The sequence below is a fragment of the Haliaeetus leucocephalus genome, unplaced genomic scaffold (assembly GCF_000737465.1).
Source record: "Haliaeetus leucocephalus isolate CR32 unplaced genomic scaffold, Haliaeetus_leucocephalus-4.0 Scaffold808, whole genome shotgun sequence".
Lineage (NCBI taxonomy): Eukaryota > Metazoa > Chordata > Aves > Accipitriformes > Accipitridae > Haliaeetus > Haliaeetus leucocephalus.
The window spans coordinates 285,108-309,015 of NW_010973244.1; the positions used below are offsets into that span (position 1 = coordinate 285,108).

A 23,908-nucleotide genomic window follows, 5' to 3' on the forward strand; every position below is an offset into this window, starting at 1 on the left:
CTAGATCTTGGACCATCCACAGTTTAATTTTTATTTCAGGAAAATAGGAATTTGGTATGTTATATCACTTTTTAACAAGCTGTACTTCAATTAGATGATACTGTAATATTTTTATCATAAATAATGTATTTTATTTATGTGTGTCTGGTCTAAAGACTGTACAGAGAATAATGAGCAATGAAACTGAAATCAAGACTGTAGTGGCCAGTCTGTAGTTTTCTAAGACTGGAATTTGTTTAATGCAAGCTGTAGAAAGCAACCTGGACTGACTCCCAAGCTCCTATGAGCAAGCAATAACAATGTATTTGGAATGCTCTTAAATTCAAATACTAATTGAGTTAGAAAAAGCATTATAACATGACTGCCTGTCCTTTTGCTGTTTTTTTTTCTAAAAAATAAACAGTAGTCTAGATTTTCTTTCTCTGCTGCTTCTACAGTCCAAACAGCTTCATCTTCTCAACTCAGTTCTCTATCCAAAGCTGTTGTGGCACTGTATTTCCCTTAGCATATCTTTAAAGACTTTATTTCAACATAGCTGAAGAATTTAATTTGTGACGAGTTTGTTGGTGGAAATTTGTTTCGCAACTTTTATGGGCTTTCTTCAGTAAGACAATAGAGTGAACAGCAGCACCCGGGAAGAAAACTATGTCCTTTTGAATTATGGTTATTTCTTTATTAATGGTAATTTTGAATTTCAGTTACATAGTTACCAAGATTTGTATGAGTGCTCTATTAATAACATGAGGTCTGCTCTCTAACAATTCTGCTGAGAATAAAGAAATATTCAGCATGATGGCCTTTCAAATGGTAATATGATTTGTCTCATGCCATAAGGTTTGGTGAAGGAAACCCAAGAACTGCACTTTCAGTCAACTTGCCATCTTCTTTGTCTTTTTGAAATCGTGTACTTTTTCAGAGGAATCTAGTTGCTCAGATTAATAATTAATGTAATACCAAACCATTTTTTGCTAAAAAAATTCTCTTAAAAGGCAAGATAATTTTTTTCCTCAATTTCAGACACCTATTTTACGACAAATGTTTGTAGAATTCTCCTGTATTTTATGAAGGGTTTAGTAAATTGGAAGAAAATTTGTTTCCCCTCTACTGCAGGAATGTGAAAGTTAGGTCTCTGGCTGTAGGACTAGAAGAAAGTGGGGAAATGTGGATTGATTTTTAGCATGAATCTGTAAACAAATGCACTTTCTAGCTTTAACAGTAAGGCCTTACTGGAGTCTAAAGGCTAGATGCGTGTATCTGGTGATTTATAGACAGAACTAAACCCAGACATATCAGCTCTTTGAGTCCTTTCTGTGCTGCATACATGTCTATGTGAAAGTTTATATGCGCAGAGCTATGACTACAGACAATTACAAAGTGCGGCTGCAAGTGAGAAAAGACTTCCTGTTGCACGGGAATTCCCTTGCTTTTCTTGTGTGCTGTCATCAGGTAGGAAGAGCAGCAGCTTTATGCTGCTATGAAAAAAGATTATATTGTGGCAGTCAGGAGTGCTGACACAGACTTTGAATCGTTTCATCTCAGTATGCAAAATATAGAAAAACAATCTTAATGAGAGTAATTTGAAGTTAAGACAAACTATTTTAAGTAATAAAGCTATAATGTGTTTGCCTTCTTTCTTGTCACTATTTGATAGATATTTTTGTACCTGTAGTTTAGTCATAATTTAAAGTTAAACCCTGAGTTAAATACTCCTTCCTTTTTCCTGAAGCACAGTAAAAGATAGTTACTTGCAATTGTCATGGATTTTATAGGTCTCTAGTATTTTACATAAATCTATACTGTGATAGTGGCAAAAGCAGAAAAAAATTATCCTTAACCAAAGGCAAAATTCCACTGAATTTTACATTTTTAAGAGGCTCTTTAAAATTAAATGGTTTGGATATTAGGAATTCTTAAATTTTGGCTGCTGGTGTTTCTCATAAGTTTTTAATTAACACTAGATAGAAAACTGGAATTTTTGGTGGAAAACTTGTCTTCAGTGGTTTAATATTTCAAGAATTTAAGAGAAAATTTTCATCAACTCATTATTCGAACATGAAAAAACTGAGGTTGTGTTTTCCTCAAGAACTAGCTTCATGTCAAAATTATTGCATGATGTAATTAACTAACTGATTAAATTTGAGGTAGCATTTAGTGTCTGAAAGACAATATGTTTCTTTTTGGTTGAGACTAGATAGAGAGTGGAGGAAATACATAGCTGTATCTGCCAATAACCAGGTTTCAGAAGCAGTGCAGATGTAACAGCTTTTTGCCACTGAAAAGGGGAAGGTCTTGCTACTGGTTGTCTTGCCTGTCCCTTTTGCTGGGTCTGGTGTTCATAGGACCCTTGTACAAGCCATTTCACTAACACAGCAGAAAACTACTTTTTTGTTGTTGTCGTTGTTAACTTTCTGCTGTGGTAGTTAGTAAAATTGGCTCACAGCAGATTCTGAGTGTTGGGAGTATTAAAGGCTTGAATGAAAAGGTAGGGAAAGTCCCTTTTTGGTGATGGTGAATGTTTAAGTTCGTTCTGGAGGAACTGTAACCCTAAATTTCTTTCTTACATTTGGTCCAATAATGGATTTGATTTTGATTGCTGTTTGAAGTAATTAACTTCTAAGTGATGTTTGCTTTTTGAAATAATATCTAATTATAGCAGAACCTTTAAATATGACATGAACAGTAGTGGTTTAATATCTTTGTTTTGATTCTTTCTTTTTTGTTTTAACGTCTTCGTGTGGCCAAAGATTCTGCAGCTGCATACATGCCTGTTTAAGTACTATGCATAGGCAAAATCTTGTTAAAGTCTGCAGGACATGAATTTTTAGATTTAGTGATAGTAATACTTTTGAACTCAGTTCTTGAACTCAGTTCTTTTATCAACATGTAATTCTTTCAACTAGTAATGATATCTGTAAAGAGTTAGGTATATATCCCTTCTGAAATTTAATTCTGAGAACTCTGATTTCTTTACTTATGTATTGTGATGTTAGAATCTTAATGTGTTTTTGTGAAGAGATTATTAAATTGAGTACTCAGACCATTATACAAAAAATGTGGGTTTAACTTTCAGTATTTTCTATTTGCTTGTAGGCAGAAGCCAGACTTGCAGCCAAACGGGCAGCTCGAGCAGAAGCAAGAGATATACGTATGAGAGAGCTGGAGCGACAGCAAAAAGAGGTAGTGTAAATCATCAAGAATTATTGCAAACCTTTACTAAAATTCTTAATGTATTTTATTCCTGTATTTGCATCAGATTTTGTCCTTTAGTGTAATTCAGCTGCGTGCTAGTATTTCAGCGTCAGGCAACTGTTAGCTTCTCTCTCTCTCCCCCCATACCTTCCTCTTTCCCCTTAGGCTATATACCTAAAAGGATAACTTGCTTTGTATTTACCTGTGGATAGCACCTCACAAAATATTAATCTGAACATTCATTTTGAACTTCCTTAATAGTTACACTTGTATTGTGGAAAAAAATCAGCTATACAAAATAGGCTATTAGCACTCTTGCTTTCAGATGAAAAATAGAACTGTTTTAATGTGATTTTTAAATTCTAGCTTTACAGGCAAAACAGATGCTTGGATGTTTTACCTTTAACAAATGCAGTAAATTCAATGCTAGCAATCAAAATTGGATAAAGATTAATCTAGAAGTTTATCTTTAGATATTTAAAGGGCTGAGGCTTGCTTATTTGATTTTAAATGAGCAGAAGAGAGAACATAATGACAATGTCCAGAACTCAGGCTTGCATAAATAATTTTACATAGAGAGAAACAGTTTTCAACTTCTAATATGAAGTTTAATATTGTCTGGATTTGAATGACTAGCTTTGTGGCTGAGTCAGCTGGTGACTTTTGTGCTTTTATAAGAACAATTACTTAATACATAGCAGTTTCTTTGCTGCTTGTTGCTGTGCAAGAGATCCATGTAAATATGGATAACTGGCAGCATAGCATAAATAATTAATATGACTGTACCCAAAATGTACACTGCCTAATGTATAGGCTAAACAAATATGAAAAAGTGGAGAGAATTATTTTGCGCTGTTTTTAATGTGTTTACGCTATACGTAGTAACTGGTTAATTTGGATATGGGACTGTACATATGCAGTTTTCAGTCAATTTCTTCCCGTATGGATTATACCAAAAGTATGCACAATAAATACTTATTGTCAGGACCTTTATTTTGAAAAAATTAATAGAATTGGGATAATATTTACACATACGGTTGTATGTTGCTCCACACATTTCTGTAAAAAAAAAAAAAAAAGTTGCATTTCTTGAGAAACAAACCTAGGAACCAGATTTTCAGCAGACTGGTTATTTCATGGTTATTGCATTTGATTCAGGTTTTGACATAGCATGCATTGAGATTTATTATTTATCATGATTACATTCAAATCCATATAAATGCCGATATTCGGGGGTTTTTTTGCTGGGTAATTTACAAGTGCAATTTACAAAACATGTTTCTATCTCAATTCTGTATGGTTCTCATTATTCCATACTTTCAGTTTTCTAACTGCTGTAGGTATCTGATATTACAGTGAAGATTACATGGCAATTAATTTAGATTTTTCCAAATTTTTGATTTGGGAATCCAGTTTTGTGTGGTGACTAATCTGTACTGTAAATGGTTTGTTTGTTTTTGTTTTTACATTCTGTAGTTTTCTCAGCATTCATATGATAGAAAATGGGCTCATATCCAGAAATGGATGGTAGGCTAAAACCACCTGTTGAGCATGTTTTTGCCACTCGGAGAACTAACATAGGATTTGGAGGAAGTAATTTACTAATGGTTTGCTGTGTGTCATTTCAAAGTGTTCTGTTACTGAAAACAAATATGTATAAACTCTATATAGATGTGATATGGACGGTATTTTATAGCAGCAAAAGACAAACTATGAAATCAGATGCTTTTCTTAAAATGAAATGTTGGGAGGTTTTTTTCCACCATGTGCTGGCTTGTCATGAATCTATTTAAAATTAAATTACATTAGTTTCAATCTAGGTAAACATCTTTTCAATAGTAAATGTTTTTATTTCAGTTAATTGCTGGAGTTTGGGGTTTTTACTCCTTCTTCTTAGCAGACTTACATTTATTTGTTTCTTCTTTGAGTAACGTGCGAATGCTAGTATTTTCACTGATGATTAAGTCACTTCTATGACTTACAAAAGTCAATTATAAAAGATTGGAAAACCCCAAGCCCTAAAAAAGACCCCATGCATCACTTGCATCCTTTTACCCCTTGCCTCTTGTTTTCAATTAATAATGATAAAATATTTGACTGTTCATTTATTTAGATTAAATCCACTAAGTAGGAAGGAGTAGAGATAGTTGAGTTACAATCCAAAAAAGCTTCAGTTCAATTTATAATAATTTAATGCAATGTTTGTTTAGAGAGTTCCTTTCACAAACTTCATGTGCCTCTTAAAAAGGCAGATCAGAGATGTCTCTTAGGTTTTTAGGGAAGTGTTCACTGTGTGAATGCTTTGAATCAAGACGATTTAATTAATACATGCTGAGACTAACCATAAATTCAAATAGTCAAAACTTCCATGACAGTTAATCGGTCCTTCTGTTGAGAAATCCTAGGACTGTCATTAGAGTTTTATTTGCAAAGTTGTGCTGACTTTATATTGTCTCTTTGCCTAGCTGACATTTGTGCGTATATTAGTTGTCATGTCACTTAGAGAACAAGAAAGGTTTCTGTTATCTCTTGCTGGAATGCACATTTGAATGCTTTTATGCTGGAGAGCAAGGGTTTCCAAACTGTGGAACACAGATTGCATTTGTGAGCAATCTCACTTCAAAATTAATGGCACCCAACTGAATGCCACCTTCTTTTTGCACTCGTAAAAGGCATATCTACTGCAGGAGGGTTCTGAGGAGATGTGCACTCTCTTCCTGGATTGGGAGACGTAACATCTGTCTTAGATAAAGTGCATATTTCAAACTTAAATTCTTAGAAATCAAGCTTGATAGCTACCAGCAGCAGCTATCTTTACAATATGTACTGTAGTACTTTATCCTTTTGACCTGAATATGCTGAATGCTTAACACTGGCTTTCTATTTTCTGATTCTATGTCAGGAACAGACTTGTTACCCTAAGTAAATTACCAACAGAAGTGTACAGAAAATTGTATCAGAAGCTGAAGTTTTGCATTATAGGAGCATATTATTAGCTGGGGTGTTATACTGGCAATTAAGAGGAATCTTATATAAACAGCAAACTGTCTGCATGCAAGCTGCAAATGTTATTAACCGGTATTTGTTCATTTAGACCACAGGCACGAGGTATATTTAAAATTGGCAGTGATCTGACCTTACCGTGTTGAAAAGTTATATAGCATAAATGTTCATTTTAAACCTCAAAGCAGACACTATAGAGAGGAAGACTAAAACGTTATTATGAAATGAACCTCTTTGGGAAATTATTTTCCTGCGGAGTATTAATTAGGCCTTTTGAAATGTCACAAAATAATATTAAACAAGTTAATGTATCCAATGATAATGTAGAAAATAACCATGTGACCATAAGCAGTATGAAAGCCAGCTTTAGAGTTTGGATATCCCATCTATGATCTGGAGGCTGAACTTCTGACTTTAGAATGTCTTTAGAATAGTTTGACATTGAAAACTGTAGGAAGTGAGTAATTTAAGGAAGGATTCCTAGTTCTAGAGCCCCGTTGTAGTCTTCAAATGGGGTAGTTTAAAACTTAGGTTGTTATTAACATGCTTACCTACTGTAACTAAAAATTTGAGAAGCTTAAGGCACGTTAAACATTTTAATTTTTTATTTTAAATTAGTTCTATTTTTGTCCTGATGCTTCTCACATATTCCTTTGTGTGAGCCAAAATGAACATTCTCTGATCTTTCAACAGAACAAAAGATATTAAGGTGCCTTAGCTAGTTGTCCTCCCCCAAATTTTACAAGTTGGGTTTATTATTTTCACTGTCATTGTAGAGCAGAACTGCCTATAGAACTTAAAATTGATGAATTTGCTTAAGAAGCTTTGTTCCTATGATAGAGGAGAAAATCTGAAATATGTATGAGGTAACTTGAGAATAATCATCTCTATTAGGGCTAAAGTAACTTTGTAAAATGTTCATAATCTGACTGTAGTAATTATATAGTAAATTTCTTACTAATGTAATTTTGTAAAGCTTTTAATACTGTAATCAGAAGAAAATTGACTACTGAACACTAATTATTAATTATATTAACCCCCCTTATTTACATCTCCTAATGTAGTGTGTTGGCATACTTACCCAAATCAGGTGAAATCAAAGTTCTTCTGACTTGAATGAGTTCACTTGCCACAATGGATTATTCAAAATAATACATAGCGTTAAAAGTACTAACAGCATGTTGCTCATCTTTGCTTGCTTTTACTTTGTCGTCATCTCTTTTTTTTTTTTCTTTTTCCCCCCTCCTATGAAATAACTTTGCATTTCTTCTTTCTCAGGAAGATTCAGAGAGGGCCAGGTATTCTCACCGGTCCAGTCGACATTCATATTTGGTTTGTGTTCTAACTGTATACTCTCCTTTTCCATCATGGCCTTTTTAAAAAAAAAGGGGGGTTTGGTTTCATTTTCTTAGGAAGCGGATGGTGCTTTAAGTCTTCCAAGTATTAGCAGTTTTAGAGTCAGTATTTTAAGTCACATATAAAGTTAAAGTTCATCTGGTATTTTATTTCCATCAATGTTAACAAGGTAGTTTATTTTTGTGTATTTCAATCTTTGCATTTAAAAATAATCTCAATTGCCACATTTTAATTCTTTTACTATGCTTTTACTATAAATACCTTGTGCTTTTTTTCCCTTTTCTACGTATATTTATTTACAGTATATTTTTGTTGCTGAAAAAATTTGAGTGATGTTTGAAGACTGGTTGGAAATATATGTAGTTCAACAATTAGTTATTTGGAATAACATATATAATGACAAGTTTTAAGTGTCATCTTTTAGTGTTATTCCAGTCTAATATGATTTATTTCTTTTTTAAAAAGCTGAGTAATTGTACTCGGGCTTCAGATATTGCCAATAGTAAGAATTAATTGGCTCGTCTTGAAGTGGTAGAGTGTTAAGATTCTTACATAAGTTGTCAGTTGGCTTATGATTACTACTACACATCACATTTCATAGTCACATGTGAAGGTTCTATTAATGATCACACACTGGTAACGTTTAGATAAGTCTAATGGGAAAAAAAAATCATCTCTTTCCCATTTTCCCTATCTGTCTCAGATATTTTGCAAAGAGGCAAATTTCATTTAATAAAGTAAATACTACTGCTGAGTCAGAGTCATCCTGAATCAATGCTACTTACTGAAGATGAGTAATACTTTGTAACTTGGGCTTTCATTCCAAACTGATGCTGATGGTCCTCTGCTCACTGTTGTTTCTTTTCTTGCACTTTAAGTATTATGGTGTTTCTGTAATATTTGTGGAAGAAAAAGTAGTAGCACCTTAGGATACAATTTGAAGAAGTTCGATATGATGCAGGGTTATATTTTCTTGAGAATGTGTGGATATATTATTCATTAGTGGCCAAGACTTACCTGAGTGATGCAAGGTATCCCAAAGACTGCTAATAGAAGTATTTCTTGTATTGTACAGGCTCTCCTATATCCTCTTTAGGTCATATATGGTGGTAGAGAATGGCTGCATTGAGGGTTTGTAAACATTTTCCTGTTTTTAGTAGATTTGCCTAGAAATCAGCTTGTCATTGATCTGGATATATAGGCCAGGAGAAAGACAAATGACTAAAATAAAAGGGTTGATTTTGTTTACTTTGGAAGGTGGAATAAGCTGTTTCTTTGTGTGACTTAAAAAAAAGAAAAGTGATTGTCACTTACTAAAAGGTTTTGGCAATTAAATGTAATCTTGTGTAATGTCTTGCAAGTCCTGGTGTTAAGTGTTTCTGCAATTTCTCACACAGGTTTTTTTACCAAATCATTTAAATCAGGTAGTGTTGACTACTTTGCAAACAGTAAATGGTTTACAGAAAAAGCATGTAAAATATGCTATGTGGCAACACTTATAAACTTGTGAACTGATACAGGTTTGCTGAGATCTGATCTTGCCTTGATTAACATACAGAATATCCTAAGATGGAGATTAAATAATTTACCCTTGACTAAACAATAGGGTTTGAACTCAGCAGAAAAATGAGCTCATTTTCGGGGGGCTTACCCAGAATTTCTTCAACTGCCTTCATTATTTTGTGCCTTTCAGTGAAGATTAACAGTTACCATTAGAACTTTTAAAAATTATTTTATGTATTGATATATTTTTACAATTTTATTTTTAAGAATTCTTTGGATGTCAGTGGGTCTCACAGGAACAGAGCAAGTACCTCCAGAAGGAGAGATTTTGTGGTGTGTAGCCTGGAATAAGCATGCTCTGACGTGTTCACTTTATAACATTTTCTGTGTCTACTTACCACAGCAGTAGTTTGATGAAAGCATGGTTCTTTACAGAAAACAGTATTAATTGTACTGCTGCAGTGATTGATGTAATCGAACACTTTGTGATAGCAAGTTTGAGGGCTCAAAGAAAGTGTGAAGTGATAAGTGTTCTGTCTTGAAGATAATTTCAAGTCTGAAGGGAATTAATGTCTCCAGTTTTTCCTCTTCTAATGTGCCCAAAAGAGAAGTAAAATGAAGCGGCAAAGGTTGTGCATCAACCTTGACAGGCACAAAGATGTTGCTAAAAGTTACGGCAAGAAACCTTTTTTCTCAATTATGTTGCGATGTTAGTCCTACAGTCAAGGATTGAATACAAACAGAAATTTTACTTTTTCAGAAATGGGTATTTCTGTATATTTTGTGGTATTCCTAGTTTAGGCAATTTAAATATTTGTTAGTATAGACTGTTAAGCTGTTAATAGTTAAGTAAAGGTGTAAGTTCAGTGCTGTGATGATAATGATTATCTGAGTGATCTGTCTCCATTCTCTGGTAGCAAGGTTGCTTATCTGTAGGTAATAATTAAAGATAAAAACTCTTTTTAAAAAGAAAAAAAAAAGTTAAGTTGGTTGAAACTGATACAGTGTCCTATGGGTCCTGTATGGTAATACTTTTAGCAATACAAAAAGGTACCGTAGTCTGTAAATTACATTAATAATATTAAATTATTATTTAATATACTATGAATATTGGATATATTGGAACTATTGAGATAATATGAAAACAATATGAAATAATATGAAGTAAACTTGGCCTATATTAATTTATAAACAAATATAAATTCAAAAACCAGGGAATTTGTGGTGTTTGATGTCTAGAAGGAATTTTCAGACATCAATAGACAGGAAGAAATTTTTCTTTTCTTGTAAGCCTCTCAGTACTCTTGTTGACAATTACACTGGGTAATACTCTAACATGCTATTAATATATCATGTAATGTTATCAAACTACCTTCAATTTCTGTTTTGTGTTTTAAGAAAGCTTAGGATGATACTAGTAACATTTTGGATTACATATTACCTACAGTCAGAATTGCTAAGTTATACCTGTGGAATTTTAAATGAACTGGAAAAAACAAGCTTGCTTTGAAAATGTAAGATTTGTATGTTTAAAAAAAAAATTAATATATAAACTCTACAAATTCTGCTGTTGTTGAGTGACAAGAAACATGAGGACACCGGCTAAGCTATTATTACAAAGCTGTTTTCATAAGTATTGTTAAGAGTTGCCAAATTTGGTAGACCAGAAATCTTTTTAACACACAGGTGGCCCTTTTGTCCTACTATTCCACCTTTTTCACACACTTGCTCCTTCTGAAGACACCTTTATCCCTCCCTTTCCCCACCTTTGATTCCTCCCCTGATCCCAAGATGCTATTGCCCCCCATCCCATAATGTCTTCCATGCCCTGTAGGCAGTAACCTCCCTCAGTCTGTAAGGTGCCCCAGAGAGCCCCCACATCGTGGTGGATTTCACACCTGCACAGGGGGGCTGACTGATGGTCCTTTGGGCTTCTTTGCCTGTGTGGAGATGAGCCTTTTACAACATAACCTAACAAATACTGGCTCAGTTTAATACAATCTACCGTACGAGACTGTGCTTAATTATTTAAAGTTTTGTTACCAAAACCACATGAAATATTTCATGTAACCTCTTGCTGTCCAAAATTATCTCAGGAACTGGAATGCTGTTGGGGGAAATAAAAATAGTTTTTATTTAAAAGTGTTCCAGCCTCAGAATGCCCTTTAGATTGCATGAATGGCATTCCTTCATGTATAAGTTGTCATAATTAGTAGAATATGTTTTCTTGTAATTCCCTTTTAAGTCTTTTTAGTCATTCTTTGAAAAAAGCTAATTTTTATATCCCTTGGTTTTTTAACTTCATGATTTTAATTTCATTTTCTCTTACTTCAGTATGACAGTGCTAAGGATAGATCTACAAGATACTCGGTCCCTGTATGTTAACATTTTGCATGTCTTTGAGTGAAGACTGCTTTTGTGTTTTGTTTTTAGGGTGTAATGGCACTAACTAGCTACTTTGAATTATTGATTTTAAAAAGTATATAAATTTGTACTATCGCACTTTCAGACCTAGAATAGCAGTACGATTCTAACACTTGCCGTAGAATGCATGTGTAAGCTTTTTCTGGGAGAAAATCTAATGAAGTCACATATTACAGACAGCTGTCTTTACTGTAAGCACTTTCTAGTATTTATCTGTTATTTCTGAACTTCGTAGTGAAGTGACATACAGATTAGAATTGGAGGACATACTTGAAAAAAAGTCTGTGTATGCATGTGTTTGTATTCTCCATTTCCGTATAGAAACTTTAACTTAATCTAATGGAAAATTATTTCAGTCATGACAAAAAGCAGGTGATTTGTTATAACTTCAAAAAAAATCCTTCTTATTTGTTATGAAGTGGTAGTAGAGTGCATCACGTTCTCATTGGTATTATGCCAAGTGAGATTTGTGTGTGTCTCCTTAAGCAATGACAAGCACCAAGTACCACTAAAAGGAATATGTCAGCAACTTAAAAAGCAGAATTTATTTAAACAGCAGTGTTATATGAATTAGCTACAGATAGGCAAACACAATATAGTAATTAAAATAGCCTGTAATATTAAGCTTTTTTAGTTTATTTATTGGTTTTACATTTTTTTGTGAAATGTGAACTCTGGCTTAAGCCAAGTCTGTGTTAATCAGGGATAAGGTTGGTTATAGTTTCACTTGCCAGTCTTTTTTACACAGTGATAGAAGTATGGCCTATTATTCTAATCATGTAGTTAGAATTTTCTGTGGTTCTGTTGTAGATAATAAAAACCTTAAATCCTTATGTTTATCTTCTTTAAATTTTAAGAGGCTGTTATATAGTGGTATTAATTTTCTAAATTTCATTCTTAGAGTCATGCTTACAGTGAATCTCATAGTTCAAAGAAGAAAGCTGCTTATTCCCGTAAAGATTTGTTGGTTAGTTTTCTACTATAATATTTATTATAAATATACTAACTGTGTAGCGTTACATACTGATACAGTTATGGATAAATTTATTAGCTTGCTGACATATGCGTAAATGTTTTCAGGAAAAAAGAAACCTCTAGTATTGACCAAATTCTGACCTGAAGTTGAGTGTTTGAAACCCTTCTCATGGCAGTGGAATCCCATGAATAGAACCAGCTTAATAGAAATTACATTCTGTTGGAGGCCTGGGGAAGGCTTTTGGAAATATTTAAAAGTGGCACTTCTCTGGATTAAAGTTTATTCAGTCAGGATGGAGATACGTGTTCTATTATTTACACTTTGTCCCTTATCAGTTAGAGAAATGTTAAATGTAGATGTAAAGCATATTGAATTTACCATAAACCTTGACATTAACCCAGTGAACTGTTGAGAAAGGCATGTGGATTATTGTGGTCTTCCAAAAACTAATCTAGAAAGTTCAGCGTGTAATATATGTGAATATAGTGCCAAGAAATTAAATATTTTGGAGGTAATTTTTCAGAGGGTCTTGGCACTGATGAATGAACAGTTGCATCAGGGTTTGGGGGAGTCAGAGCAGCAGTGGATGCCTGTGTTGAGACAAGGCTGAAATCTTTTTTGTATTTACTAATAATCATTTGTATTACAGCACTTCTCTGTGCGCTTTTGAGGTGCTATTTTCCTGTTCCCTCAGTTCTGAAATGAGTGATACGAATCTTTCTGCCTCCTGTGGCCTGTTGAGATACAAAGTACTACATGCTGAAAGCACTACTCTTTGCCATGTCTTCATCTCTCTGTTTTTCCTTCTTTATATGTGTATATAATTTTTTTCCTCATATATGCATATATATGCAATTTACGTAGGAAGTGTCAAAAAACAACAGAAATAAGCCAAAGTATAATTGCTAGGCTTTTAACATGCATGTTGGGTATAAAGAACAGTGGTATGGTACAGGCTAAAGCTGATCACATAAACATCCATCCCGCATTAAATTCTTAGGAATTTGTGTCCTTCTGTCTCCCCAAATGCTCTCATTCAGGGTGGTATCTAATGGAAAAAAAAAGATCAAGCAAATCATTGTACTAATTATTAGCAAGTTTTGTTGACTATGTTTTTCATGTATTTCATGCTGCACTTACCAGGGTTTAGATAAACTTTTCAGGGTTTTCTTATTTATTAGGGAGGGAAAAACCCAAACTGTTTACCACTTTGGGCATGGCATTAAAAATACAGATAATGCTGATTTACAGAGTACATAAGTAGTTTGGGGGTTTTTTATGCTTTACTTACTTCAGAAGGTTATATTGATTTTGGGTCAACATAGGGAGGATTTTTACAGTGTTCTGTACTGGTTCTAAGCTTGGGAATGTTTGGGCAATGTTGAGATAAGACTTTTATTTACAAGATCTACAGATGCAACCTTTGTTTTCTCCTTTCTTTTTTTCCCCTCACAGAGTGGAATTTACTATGATCAAAGAAATTATAGCAGCCTTAGATATAATAAACCAGTTCCTTCCTACCATACTCGGGTCTGTCTCCTCTTCCTATATTAATTTTTTAACTTCTGTAAATTACATATATTTGTTTTTGCTTACTCATGCTGTATGAAGCAAACTTTTATCTATCTTTCTATAACACTGCAAATTATTACAGCTAATAGTAGTTACAATTGTATGTCTTGCTTTTAGGGGTTGCCTTTTATAAAACGTATGGATAACATGCAAGTTACTCTGTTCTGCATATGTGGGGTTTTAAATTTAAAATAACTTGTTTCATGATTGCTGTATGATATAAAGAAAACAACTAGCAACTGTGACAGTTGCTTTTTCAAAGTCCTATTTTTAAAAAAACAACAAAAAGTCTTAAAAGTTTAGCACCAATATACTACTTTCTTTACAGTAATGTAAATGATAAATCAATGGTCTGTTGTGAGAGGGGTAGTATCTTCTAGTACAGCAGCTACTGTCATGGTCAAGTTTAAATAGGTAGCTAGAGGAACTTGATGTGTCTTTTGAAAACTACTTAATTTTTTATCATTCTCTTCTACAAATCTTCTGATAAAAATACCAGATAGCTTTAGGTAATGTTTTAGATTATGATTTCAAAGATAATGGGTTTTCTTGGAGTGTTTATCCACATTTTTCTTAAAGTTCCTGTCTACTATAGATGTAATATTCAGTATTTCAATCTTGAGAACTTTTGGGGAATATAGAGCAATAGATTAAAAAAATCAATGTATGCAGAAAAAGTGTTTCTAACTTTTTTCTATTCTTCACAATACAGTCATCTTCTCTATACAGTGATCCAGTGGCAACAACTAGGAGTTACAGGGTTAGTACAATGTAAAATAACATCTTGCTTATCTTTAGATGTTTGAATGGCCCTCAGAAATATAAAATTACACTTTTCTTCATAGGTGTCTCCTTCTGTAAACACTGGTTTGATAAGAAGTATCAGTTTGGTTCGTAAGCACCATTTGCATGGTTGCCTTAAATTTGTATTGTATGGCCTTGAGGCTTGACAGTATTACATGTGCATCTTTTTCATATTTTTAAATAATCTGCAGCTTGTGTGTGTCATTTTGTGGAGGCATTCAGTTTAATGTTTTTAACATTGTTAAATTGCCTCTTTAAAGTATTTTAGTTGTTGCTGTTTTACTGATCTTTTTACAGACAAGCATAAAGTTTATGAATACAACAATGATGCTGAAAGACACTGGGGTTAGAACAAGTTAATCTAAGCATACTAAATAACTGCATGTATAATACTAAAAAAAGTATTTAAAGAAGTTAAGCATTTGAACGAGAAAAATCATTGTCAGGAGATTACAGAGATTTATGGCAAATACATTTTAAATACTTTCAAATAAGATGCCATATTTAAATTTAATAATAATACAGAAATTTAATAGGATGAAAACCTAATCTGCATCTTTACCAAAAAAAAGTAGCTAGAAGTGCCATAAGAATGGCTAAGGTAGCTCTACAGAAAGTTGTCGTCTTTAGAAAGTGACATGCATGCCTGAAACTTTATGCCTTTTGCTGCTATAGTAGTTCAAATCCAACCTATGCTACCGTTTAGAGACATGCTAAGCCTATGTAGAAAATCATCAAGTATTTTTATGTAATGTTTTTATGTCGTTAGTGAGGTCTTGTTCTGCACTTGGATTACAGAGATAACTTTTTTTACTTTGTGCCTATTCTTGAGAAATCATTGGAAGATCCAGGGAGAACAAGACCATAATGACTGCTATTACATATAGTACTAATTTCTACTAGAGAACTCTTCATAGGTAGGGGGAAAGCAGCATGAGACAGTATTTCTTTTTTTTTTTTCCCAAGTGTGTTGCCCAGAGCTGCTTTTATTATACACTGCATAAATAGATTTCAGCTTTGCACCTTGAAACATTCTCCTTCAGGAAAACCTGCATGGGTGAGCACAAAGTAAAACGGATAAGTGTACAATATAGCTTCAGTTCCCAGGGTGGATTAAAACTTTTGAAGGCTTCAGAACAGTGAAAACCAAATTGCAATTTAAATATTTAATTTAATTTTCTTCTGAAAATAGATAAGAATTTATCTTTTAAAAAACTATTTGGCTATTTTTCAAGGCAATTCGTAGATTTATAATTGGAAATAGACATCCCTAATAATAGGAGGAAATGCTGCTGGACATTTTTAAAAATTGTTTGTCCTTTCAAAAAGTATAATGTTAACTGGAAAATGCATAGGTGGGACAAGATAGAGAACATTAAAGTGTGTAAGAGTGTGGCACAATTATTTCTGAGACTGATTATAAATGGTATTTCATTCCCTCTTTCTCAGGCATCTTTGTGCGGTGATGGATTATATAGCTCATATAGTTCTCGCACTGTAAGTGCTTTTGGTTGTTTCTTTCATTATCTTTGTTTTCTGGAGACAAAAATTATGAAAATTGTGAAAATTTCCTTCATAACTTTTCTTTAGCCATCTGAATACAGTTATTCTTCAAGAGCAAGCTCAGTTCGAAGTAGTCCTGTGGTGAGCGTGCCTTTTGCATGATTTGCTGAATGCTTTGATACTAATGCACAATGATTATGAGTATTTACACTGACTCAATTTTTCAATTCCGCATCAAAAAATGTAATTTGTCAGAGATATGATTCTTAGCAAGATGTAAAGTTTTAGCAGTAAGACAGTAAGGTGTAGAAGCAATAACAAATTTGTTTTTCTAAACATCTTTTAAATGTTTGTAATGTATATAATTGGAAGCAATTGGAAACTGGAGTGCAGTACATTGTTGGGGTTACCACTTGATGTCATAGTTGGGGCAGGCACATGAAACTGTTACTACAATACATGTGAAAAAGTCTTTCTTTTTGGGAAGAGGATTAATGCAAACTTTGTTATATTGTGTAGTAAGAAGCAGCTGGCCCATTTTTATGGTGACTGGTATTCAAAACAGAGAAATTTGTTCCTGGATTTGTATTGTGTTAAAAGTGTCATTCCAAAGACGGCTTTTCATGCTGCAAAGTGATTGTAAATAGTTCTGCTCTGTTTCTGCCTCAGAACAACTGTCTTCGTTTCATTGGTACAGCTGCTCATTTGTCATGCTGCACAAAAAAAGTAGATCAGTGTTCTGCTATGGGTTAAATTGAAATGTTCGGTCCTCTTTTCATTTTTCGCATATTCTTAATGATGTTATAGAGACTAAACAAAACCAGATTTGTCAGAAACTGGGTGGTTTTAGCTACAACAGATGTCAGAGTGAATTTTGAGGGTGTAGAAAAAAGGGAATTTTGCTGTTGTTTTATGAAGTTCTAAAACCTAAGAGGTATTAACATCCATCTGTAAAGTCTCTTGAACTCTGTAAATACTACTTGTCTCCTTAATTTCTCTTAAGATTCATTTCTTAAAAGTATATACTTTATACGTATATAGGAAGATATACATACTGAGATCTGATAGAGATATATATGTGATACCAATAATGCCAAGGTACTATTAATTCACACTAGTGAATAGTCAATAGCGTTCAAAGTATTTGTTTAATGAAATAATTCTGAAAAGCAGATGAAGTAAAAATCTTATTCATAACTTTCTACTGTTTCTATGGTTAATATTTTAGTTTCACTCTGGGTAGTGCATTGGAAGTTAGCTCAGTACTCACTGGAAATGAAAAGAGAAAGTAAGAGAAGATAGAAATGCAGTAGAAAACTCTGGTGAAAAACTGTATGGTGCATCTCCGTCTTAAACGATATCAGTTTTGATAAACGTGTTGAGAAGGATATTAGAAGTGCAGAAGGTACAGCAGGAGGAACAGTAAGGTTTATCAGATGTATGGACTTTTCAACAGCAAAGATAAGTTGGTTTTGAATGAAAAAGCACAGTGTTGTCATAGATTGTTTGTAGCCCTTGACTTGTTTGTTCTTTTGCTGTAAGCATAATACATATAAGCAGAATTATGTTCAGCATCTTTATAATTTGTCAAATGCAACTGAGATAAAGTTTAGCCAAATTTCTGACTGAAAATTTGTTATTTAAAAAAAACAAAGATTATATTTAAAATGTAGATATAGCTGGAAAATTCTTTGTCAGAGAAATAGAACATCACCTAGCAGTGACAAAAAATACAAACTCCTAAACATGCATAATCTGAGACAGGTGTTCATCAGCAAACTGTTTTATACATAGCTGGTCACATTTGCATAAAAGACATCTCACTATCTTTTAATTGGAGTAAGATGAGGCCACATCACTCATGTACATCAAGTACAAAGAAATTAAGAATTATTTTTTTAAATTGTGAAAATTGGGTAGACAATATATTTTCAAACTGTTCAATTAAAGATTTTTCTCTCATATAAGCACTTTTAAAACTAAATATAAAGTTCACAGTATTTTTCTGCCTTTTGAGGTAGAATGTTATCAACACAACACTTGTGATAAACTTAGTCTTCTCATTAAATGCTAGGCTTAACATGCATAATGTTTTCTCGGTTAAATATTTCACTTGAATTCCCATGGCAGTTGTAATCATTGTAACATGGTTAGATATAGTTTGCTTTTTTTACTAGTGATGTGTAGCATTAGCATTTTTTAGGTGCCTGTCTGACATACAGCTTTAGGGAGCAAGCTTGTCTTCTATTGCAAGGCCTCTTAAAATTGTGAATGAGAAGCAGCCCAGATCATATTCATAATTAGTAGTGTTGGGATTGTGTTGATATGAAGAAAAGACAACATTCGTGGAGAAAAATAACAACTTTTATTCATCAACTTCTGGATATATAATTGTTTTTATGCTCTAAAAAACCTTTTTTTAAAACAAGATAATTTTTATAGCTTGTGTTTGGCACTATATTAATACTAAACCCTTTCGTATCTCTGATTGTATTTTTTATATTACTCCAAATGAGAAAAATGAATCAATAGTAAATGTCCATTGCTTTTAATTTTGGATACAGTAAACTATAAGAATAATAAACATGCTAAGAGAGTGTTTAAAAAACAATGCATATGCTGACTAAAGTATTCACATCAGTGTGGCACACGTTTTATTCATGTAGACACACTTAAAATAGCAAAAATGTAGAAGACAAGTAAGTTTTTACAGCTGTTAAACTGTTAGAAAAGCAAGAATAAATTGCAATAATGGAGATTTAAGTTTGGATTTCCTGTTTGTGGGTTTGTTTTTTTTTTTAAATAAGCTTTTGTTCATTCTGTGGTATCATCTTCAGTTCTCTTTCACCCTTCTTATCTTTTGAAGTCCTCTGATTTTTCTGATCAAAGTGAAACTGCTGCTGACTATTTTAGTCGTTCCAACCGCAGGGGAAGCATTGTTTCCGATGCAGATGATGTCCAAGGTTTGAATAGTGTGAGTGTAATGCTTGTTACTATACTGTGGTGAATACAGCAAACTGACTAACCATGGATTTTCTTTTCATACTCTGAAAGAGTAAATACTGTAAAAGCATTCAGAGTTATTTAATGGGAAATAGGTTTGTTGAGAGGTTGGGGCTGTTTTTTGTATAAAAATGTCTGGAGTCTGAATTTTTAAAAAGCATGCTGATTTATTTACTTTAAAGGGGATTTTGCCTGTTGCTAGAAGCATGTGACAAGTGTTAACACTTCACATTTTTTGTGTGTGATAAGCTTAAGCATCTCTTAAATATAAAATGTTGAGCTTGTTTTTTCTTATGGAAATTGACAATGTCTGGGGTTTTGGTGTATTTTTGGAATACTACTACTTGGTTTAGTGACAAAAATAAATACTTACAACTGTGCCCTTGCTAGTGCATTTTTAGTGTTCATTCATCCTAGATGAGAATTGGTCAGGATCCATTAATGGAGCACTCATTGTTGGCTACATTCTTGAGCAGAATCCCAAGTTAATAGAGTGTGTTACAGGAAAATTATCATGATGGTTTTCCTGTGCATCCCTTTACACCAAACCTAGCTGCCTTCTCTTTATTGCTGCTGTAAGTTCTAGAAATTCTTGTTACTTGCAGTCAAAACTTTCATGTTTAATAGTGGAGAAAAAATAGGGAAATTTCTGTTCTTGAGCATGTCTTTGAAGTAATAGCGTTAGCGCATGTGGTAGGAGGAGAGGTTGAGAGAACTGGACTTAGTTGGGCAAAGGCGAGGCTACATGGTAACCAGCAGCCTGCAACTGCTTGATTAGGCAACAGCCAAACTCTTCATACCCACGCCAAGCAGTGCAACAAGGGGCAGCAGTCTCACGCTGCACCTTAGGAGGTCCAGAGGAGACACTGCAAGAAGCTCTGCAAGGAGGTTGGCGTTGCAATCTGACAGGTTACAGCAAGGCTGGAGAACCTCCATCCTCAGGAGATGGTGAGACTTAGCTAGACAAAACCACAGCTGACCTGGACTGTTGGCAGCAGTTCTGCTTTGGATGGGAGGCTGGACTAGGTGACTGCTAGAGTACCCCTACAACCACTTTCTGTGATTCTGCATTTACATGATTTAATACTCTTACAGTGCTATATAACTTGTATTGTAATAATGCATGGTATTTTATTGTCTGTACACTCTCAAACCATGAAAGACCAATCATTTCTCCAGTTTAAATTTTAGCTTTTTTTTTCCTCTTTAATAAACCTGCTTTTCTGAAATTAATGCTCTGCTAAAAGAAAATGTGGAGGCTGAGACTGGCAATTATGCTACCTTCTCAGTTGCTTTTATTACCATCATCATTACTATGTATTACTAGATTCCAAATTTACGTTTTAAGTTATTCCAAATGGATACTTCAGATCAATTGGATTCTTCACATCATTTTATTTTCACAGTGGTGACAAATACTTGCAATTTACAATTTCAATACATCATTGGAGGTGGTGAATTTGCCATGGAGATACAATGTTGCTTCTATAGAAACCACAATAGAAGGAAAAAGAAAGATCTCAAAGTAACATCTGTTTCTACTGTGATTGTAGAAGACTTCCAAATCTCTTCTCTCTGGGCTGGGAGAAAAACAGGTGTTCTCAGAGAAGCAAGATGTTTGAGATACCATACGCAGTATATCATACTTGTTTTTTAAAATATGGCAACATGTTAATGTCTTAATTTAATTCCACCTATTTTGATTCATAAAAATGTAGAAAATATGGAAATCTACAATATAATTTTGCAATATCAGAGTTTCCTAAATAAGGAGGAGGGGTGTGGTAGTTCTTTTGCTTAGGCTTCAATACATAAAATATAAATTGAAATTATTTTTTAGGTTGCTATTAACTAGTACACTTTAGTTATGGGCTTTTACCTGAATTGGTTTTGTCCTGATATAATTGCAGGTTTCACCAAAGAGTTTGAAGGAACAAATGTGTTTTCTAATAACTAGGACATTCACACTGGTGTCACTGATTGAAGTGCACTTGCATGAAGTTTGTGTTTGTTATGCCACCAAGTGTTGTAGTCACTACTGTGTTGAAATTTAAAATAGTGAAATATGTTTTATTGTTCAGTACTTTAATATTGGTAATGACTTTATAAAAACGTTAAGAAGTTTCTGGCTTTTTCTTTACAAGCATTCATTTATTTTGCAATTGAGGTAAAAACTACTTTTTCAGGCTGAATATTTTTTTCCTGTCTTGATCTATGCTAACTTCTGGAATTTCATTGTTTTTTTAATTTTTATTGTTTCATTTTCCGTTCTTACATATTTCTCAATATCTTTGAACAGAAGATGGTGATTCAGTAGTCCCTCATTGCAAAAGGTGTATTGTGATCACTTTCCCTTTTTTCTTTCAGCTGGAAGAAAAGAGTGAAAAATCACATTCAGAAATATTTTCAAGGGTAAGATTTTTTTAATTTAAAAACTATTGAAAGTCAGTGTTCATCCACAAATTTATAAGTATTAAAATAGTTAAAAAAGTATAATGCTGTGTGGTTTTAGTAGATTTTATTTTAGTTATTTTTAAAAGGTTGCAAAGAGATATTTTAGACATATTTTTAATCTCCAGAATTAATGCTTTCTGTCTTTTATTTCCTGAGGAAATAATTTTATTCTTTAGTTTATGTTTAGCAAGTATTAGTTTCTTACAGAATTTATCTTCTGTCACAAATATTTAGCAGAAAAGGTTGCATTATAAGAGGCTAGGGTTATAAAAATTCATGTGCTAGATTCCACTGGAGACTTTCTTCTGAATCTTGGGTGACAGAAATTATAATTTTTAGAAATAATTTAAACTTCTCCAGTTTTTCAGCACTAACAGCCTCCTTATGAGAGTCTTCTGAACAGATGACTCGAAACTGTAATGTTGTAATAACTGATAAGTCATCAAAGAGAACCCAAAATTTCCCCAAGAAGAAACATAAGTGCTAGAAAATAATCAATAGAAAATATTGTCTATAAGCTAATATTAAGAAATGGTAAAAAGAAGAGAGAAGAGTGTTCAATGACTGTGAAGAAATTTATAAAGAGTAATGTATGATTCCTGATACAATGTTTTTGCCTTTTTAAGCCATCATCTCGCAATTCAGTAAGTGCAACTCCTCTGAGTGGCAACTCATCTAGGAGAGGAAGTGGAGACACGAGCAGTTTGGTGGATCCTGATGCGTCCCTCAGTGAATTACGGGTAAACTGCATTTTCAGAGAATTTGGAGCTAGTTTAAAATTGTATTTGTGGTTCGGAGGAATTTTTCTTTGCTACAGAACTTCTGGTTTCTTAATAGTAAGAAAAAGTTACAAGGATGTAATTTTCAATCACAGAAGATTTCTGTACTTATCTTGGAAATTGTATTTGTTGTGTTCATAAATATTTATAGTGCTAACAGTTCAGCTTATGTTAAAATAAGACTTCATTTATGTCAAATTTGAAACAATTCTGTCCTATTTGAGATGCCTTGGATTCACGGATATAAACAAAATCTTAATCTCCATCAAGTTGTTGTGAATTAATTATAATTTCTGTGAATTGTTGCAGGCTTTGGCATTTGACAGAAATGCATGTAAACCTTTTAATGCTTTTTCGACTATAAATTCTTTCCCCATACTACTTATGCAATGGTTCATTCCTATGTCCTGCAGGATATCTATGATCTTAAGGACCAGATACACGATGTAGAAGGGAGATACATGCAGGGACTTAAAGAACTAAAGGTATCAGGGCTCCTCCCAAGCATGCGTTCTGTATGGGTATTTTTGGGTAATGGAGATATTGCTGGTTCAACTAACTATATAAGGCTTTACTAACAAGTTTTTTAATTTCTTTAAAGCATGTATCTAACTTTTAATGCATAGAGAGCATCAGCTTAAATTTGTCATGTGAGTAAATTAAGATATGATTTAAATGTACATGAGAGTATATGTTCATTATTTGACTTATGTTAAAATAGTATTAAACTTTCATATTTTTAGCAGGTGTTTTCTGTTAAGATAATGAGAGGTTCAGTTTATATTTTTTAGAGTTTTGTTGGAAAATAAATGGATATTCAAAATAATTAGTATGTATTGAATGGGAAAGAAAGAAATGGGATATAGTTATGACAAAAAGAATTAGTCTTCCAAGTTTCAGCAAGTACTACATCTTACAAAGCAAAACTAACGTAATAATTTTGAAAGATGTGCTGAAATGAATCTGAGCAGGCATATTGCTTGTAGGAGAAGATTAATTTTGTTTTAATACTTTGCCATTAAGAAAGAATTTTTTTTTTTTATGCTTATGGTTTACATTCCCACTATCTTTGTCTAAATTATAGGTTGGTGTTTTCAGCATTACGTTAATGAGATTTGTCTGTATTTTGACTTGTTTAAATTAGTATGTATGCTTTTCTTTTTAAGTGTTCACACAATTAACAGTTTGCAGTTAATTTAAAGTATGATTATTTTCCTCTCTTCTGTGCTGAAGGGAAACTGAATACAACGAATGATGTGGCTTACAAATCTTTTTCAGGGTATTTGTTCTGTTCTCTTTCCTGTTATCGAATTGGTTCCATGTAAAAGTAAAGAGATCTTTC

The 23,908-nt window shown here is 33.3% G+C and overlaps 1 protein-coding gene across 1 annotated transcript in view; it reads left to right on the plus strand.

The window, feature by feature from the left end:
- The window catches only part of LRRFIP2 (leucine rich repeat (in FLII) interacting protein 2), a 60,934-nt gene that overhangs the window by 18,278 nt on the left and 18,748 nt on the right, over positions 1–23,908 (plus strand). The window contains exons 3-17 of the mRNA XM_010581818.1: positions 3,091–3,177; positions 4,666–4,716; positions 7,471–7,524; positions 7,605–7,649; positions 11,386–11,427; positions 12,377–12,442; positions 13,907–13,981; positions 14,736–14,783; positions 14,869–14,913; positions 16,277–16,324; positions 16,418–16,471; positions 19,197–19,304; positions 21,701–21,745; positions 22,414–22,527; positions 22,980–23,051. Of these exons, the coding sequence (XP_010580120.1) occupies positions 3,091–3,177; positions 4,666–4,716; positions 7,471–7,524; positions 7,605–7,649; positions 11,386–11,427; positions 12,377–12,442; positions 13,907–13,981; positions 14,736–14,783; positions 14,869–14,913; positions 16,277–16,324; positions 16,418–16,471; positions 19,197–19,304; positions 21,701–21,745; positions 22,414–22,527; positions 22,980–23,051 (954 nt within the window). The remainder of the gene's footprint in view (positions 1–3,090; positions 3,178–4,665; positions 4,717–7,470; positions 7,525–7,604; positions 7,650–11,385; positions 11,428–12,376; positions 12,443–13,906; positions 13,982–14,735; positions 14,784–14,868; positions 14,914–16,276; positions 16,325–16,417; positions 16,472–19,196; positions 19,305–21,700; positions 21,746–22,413; positions 22,528–22,979; positions 23,052–23,908) is intronic.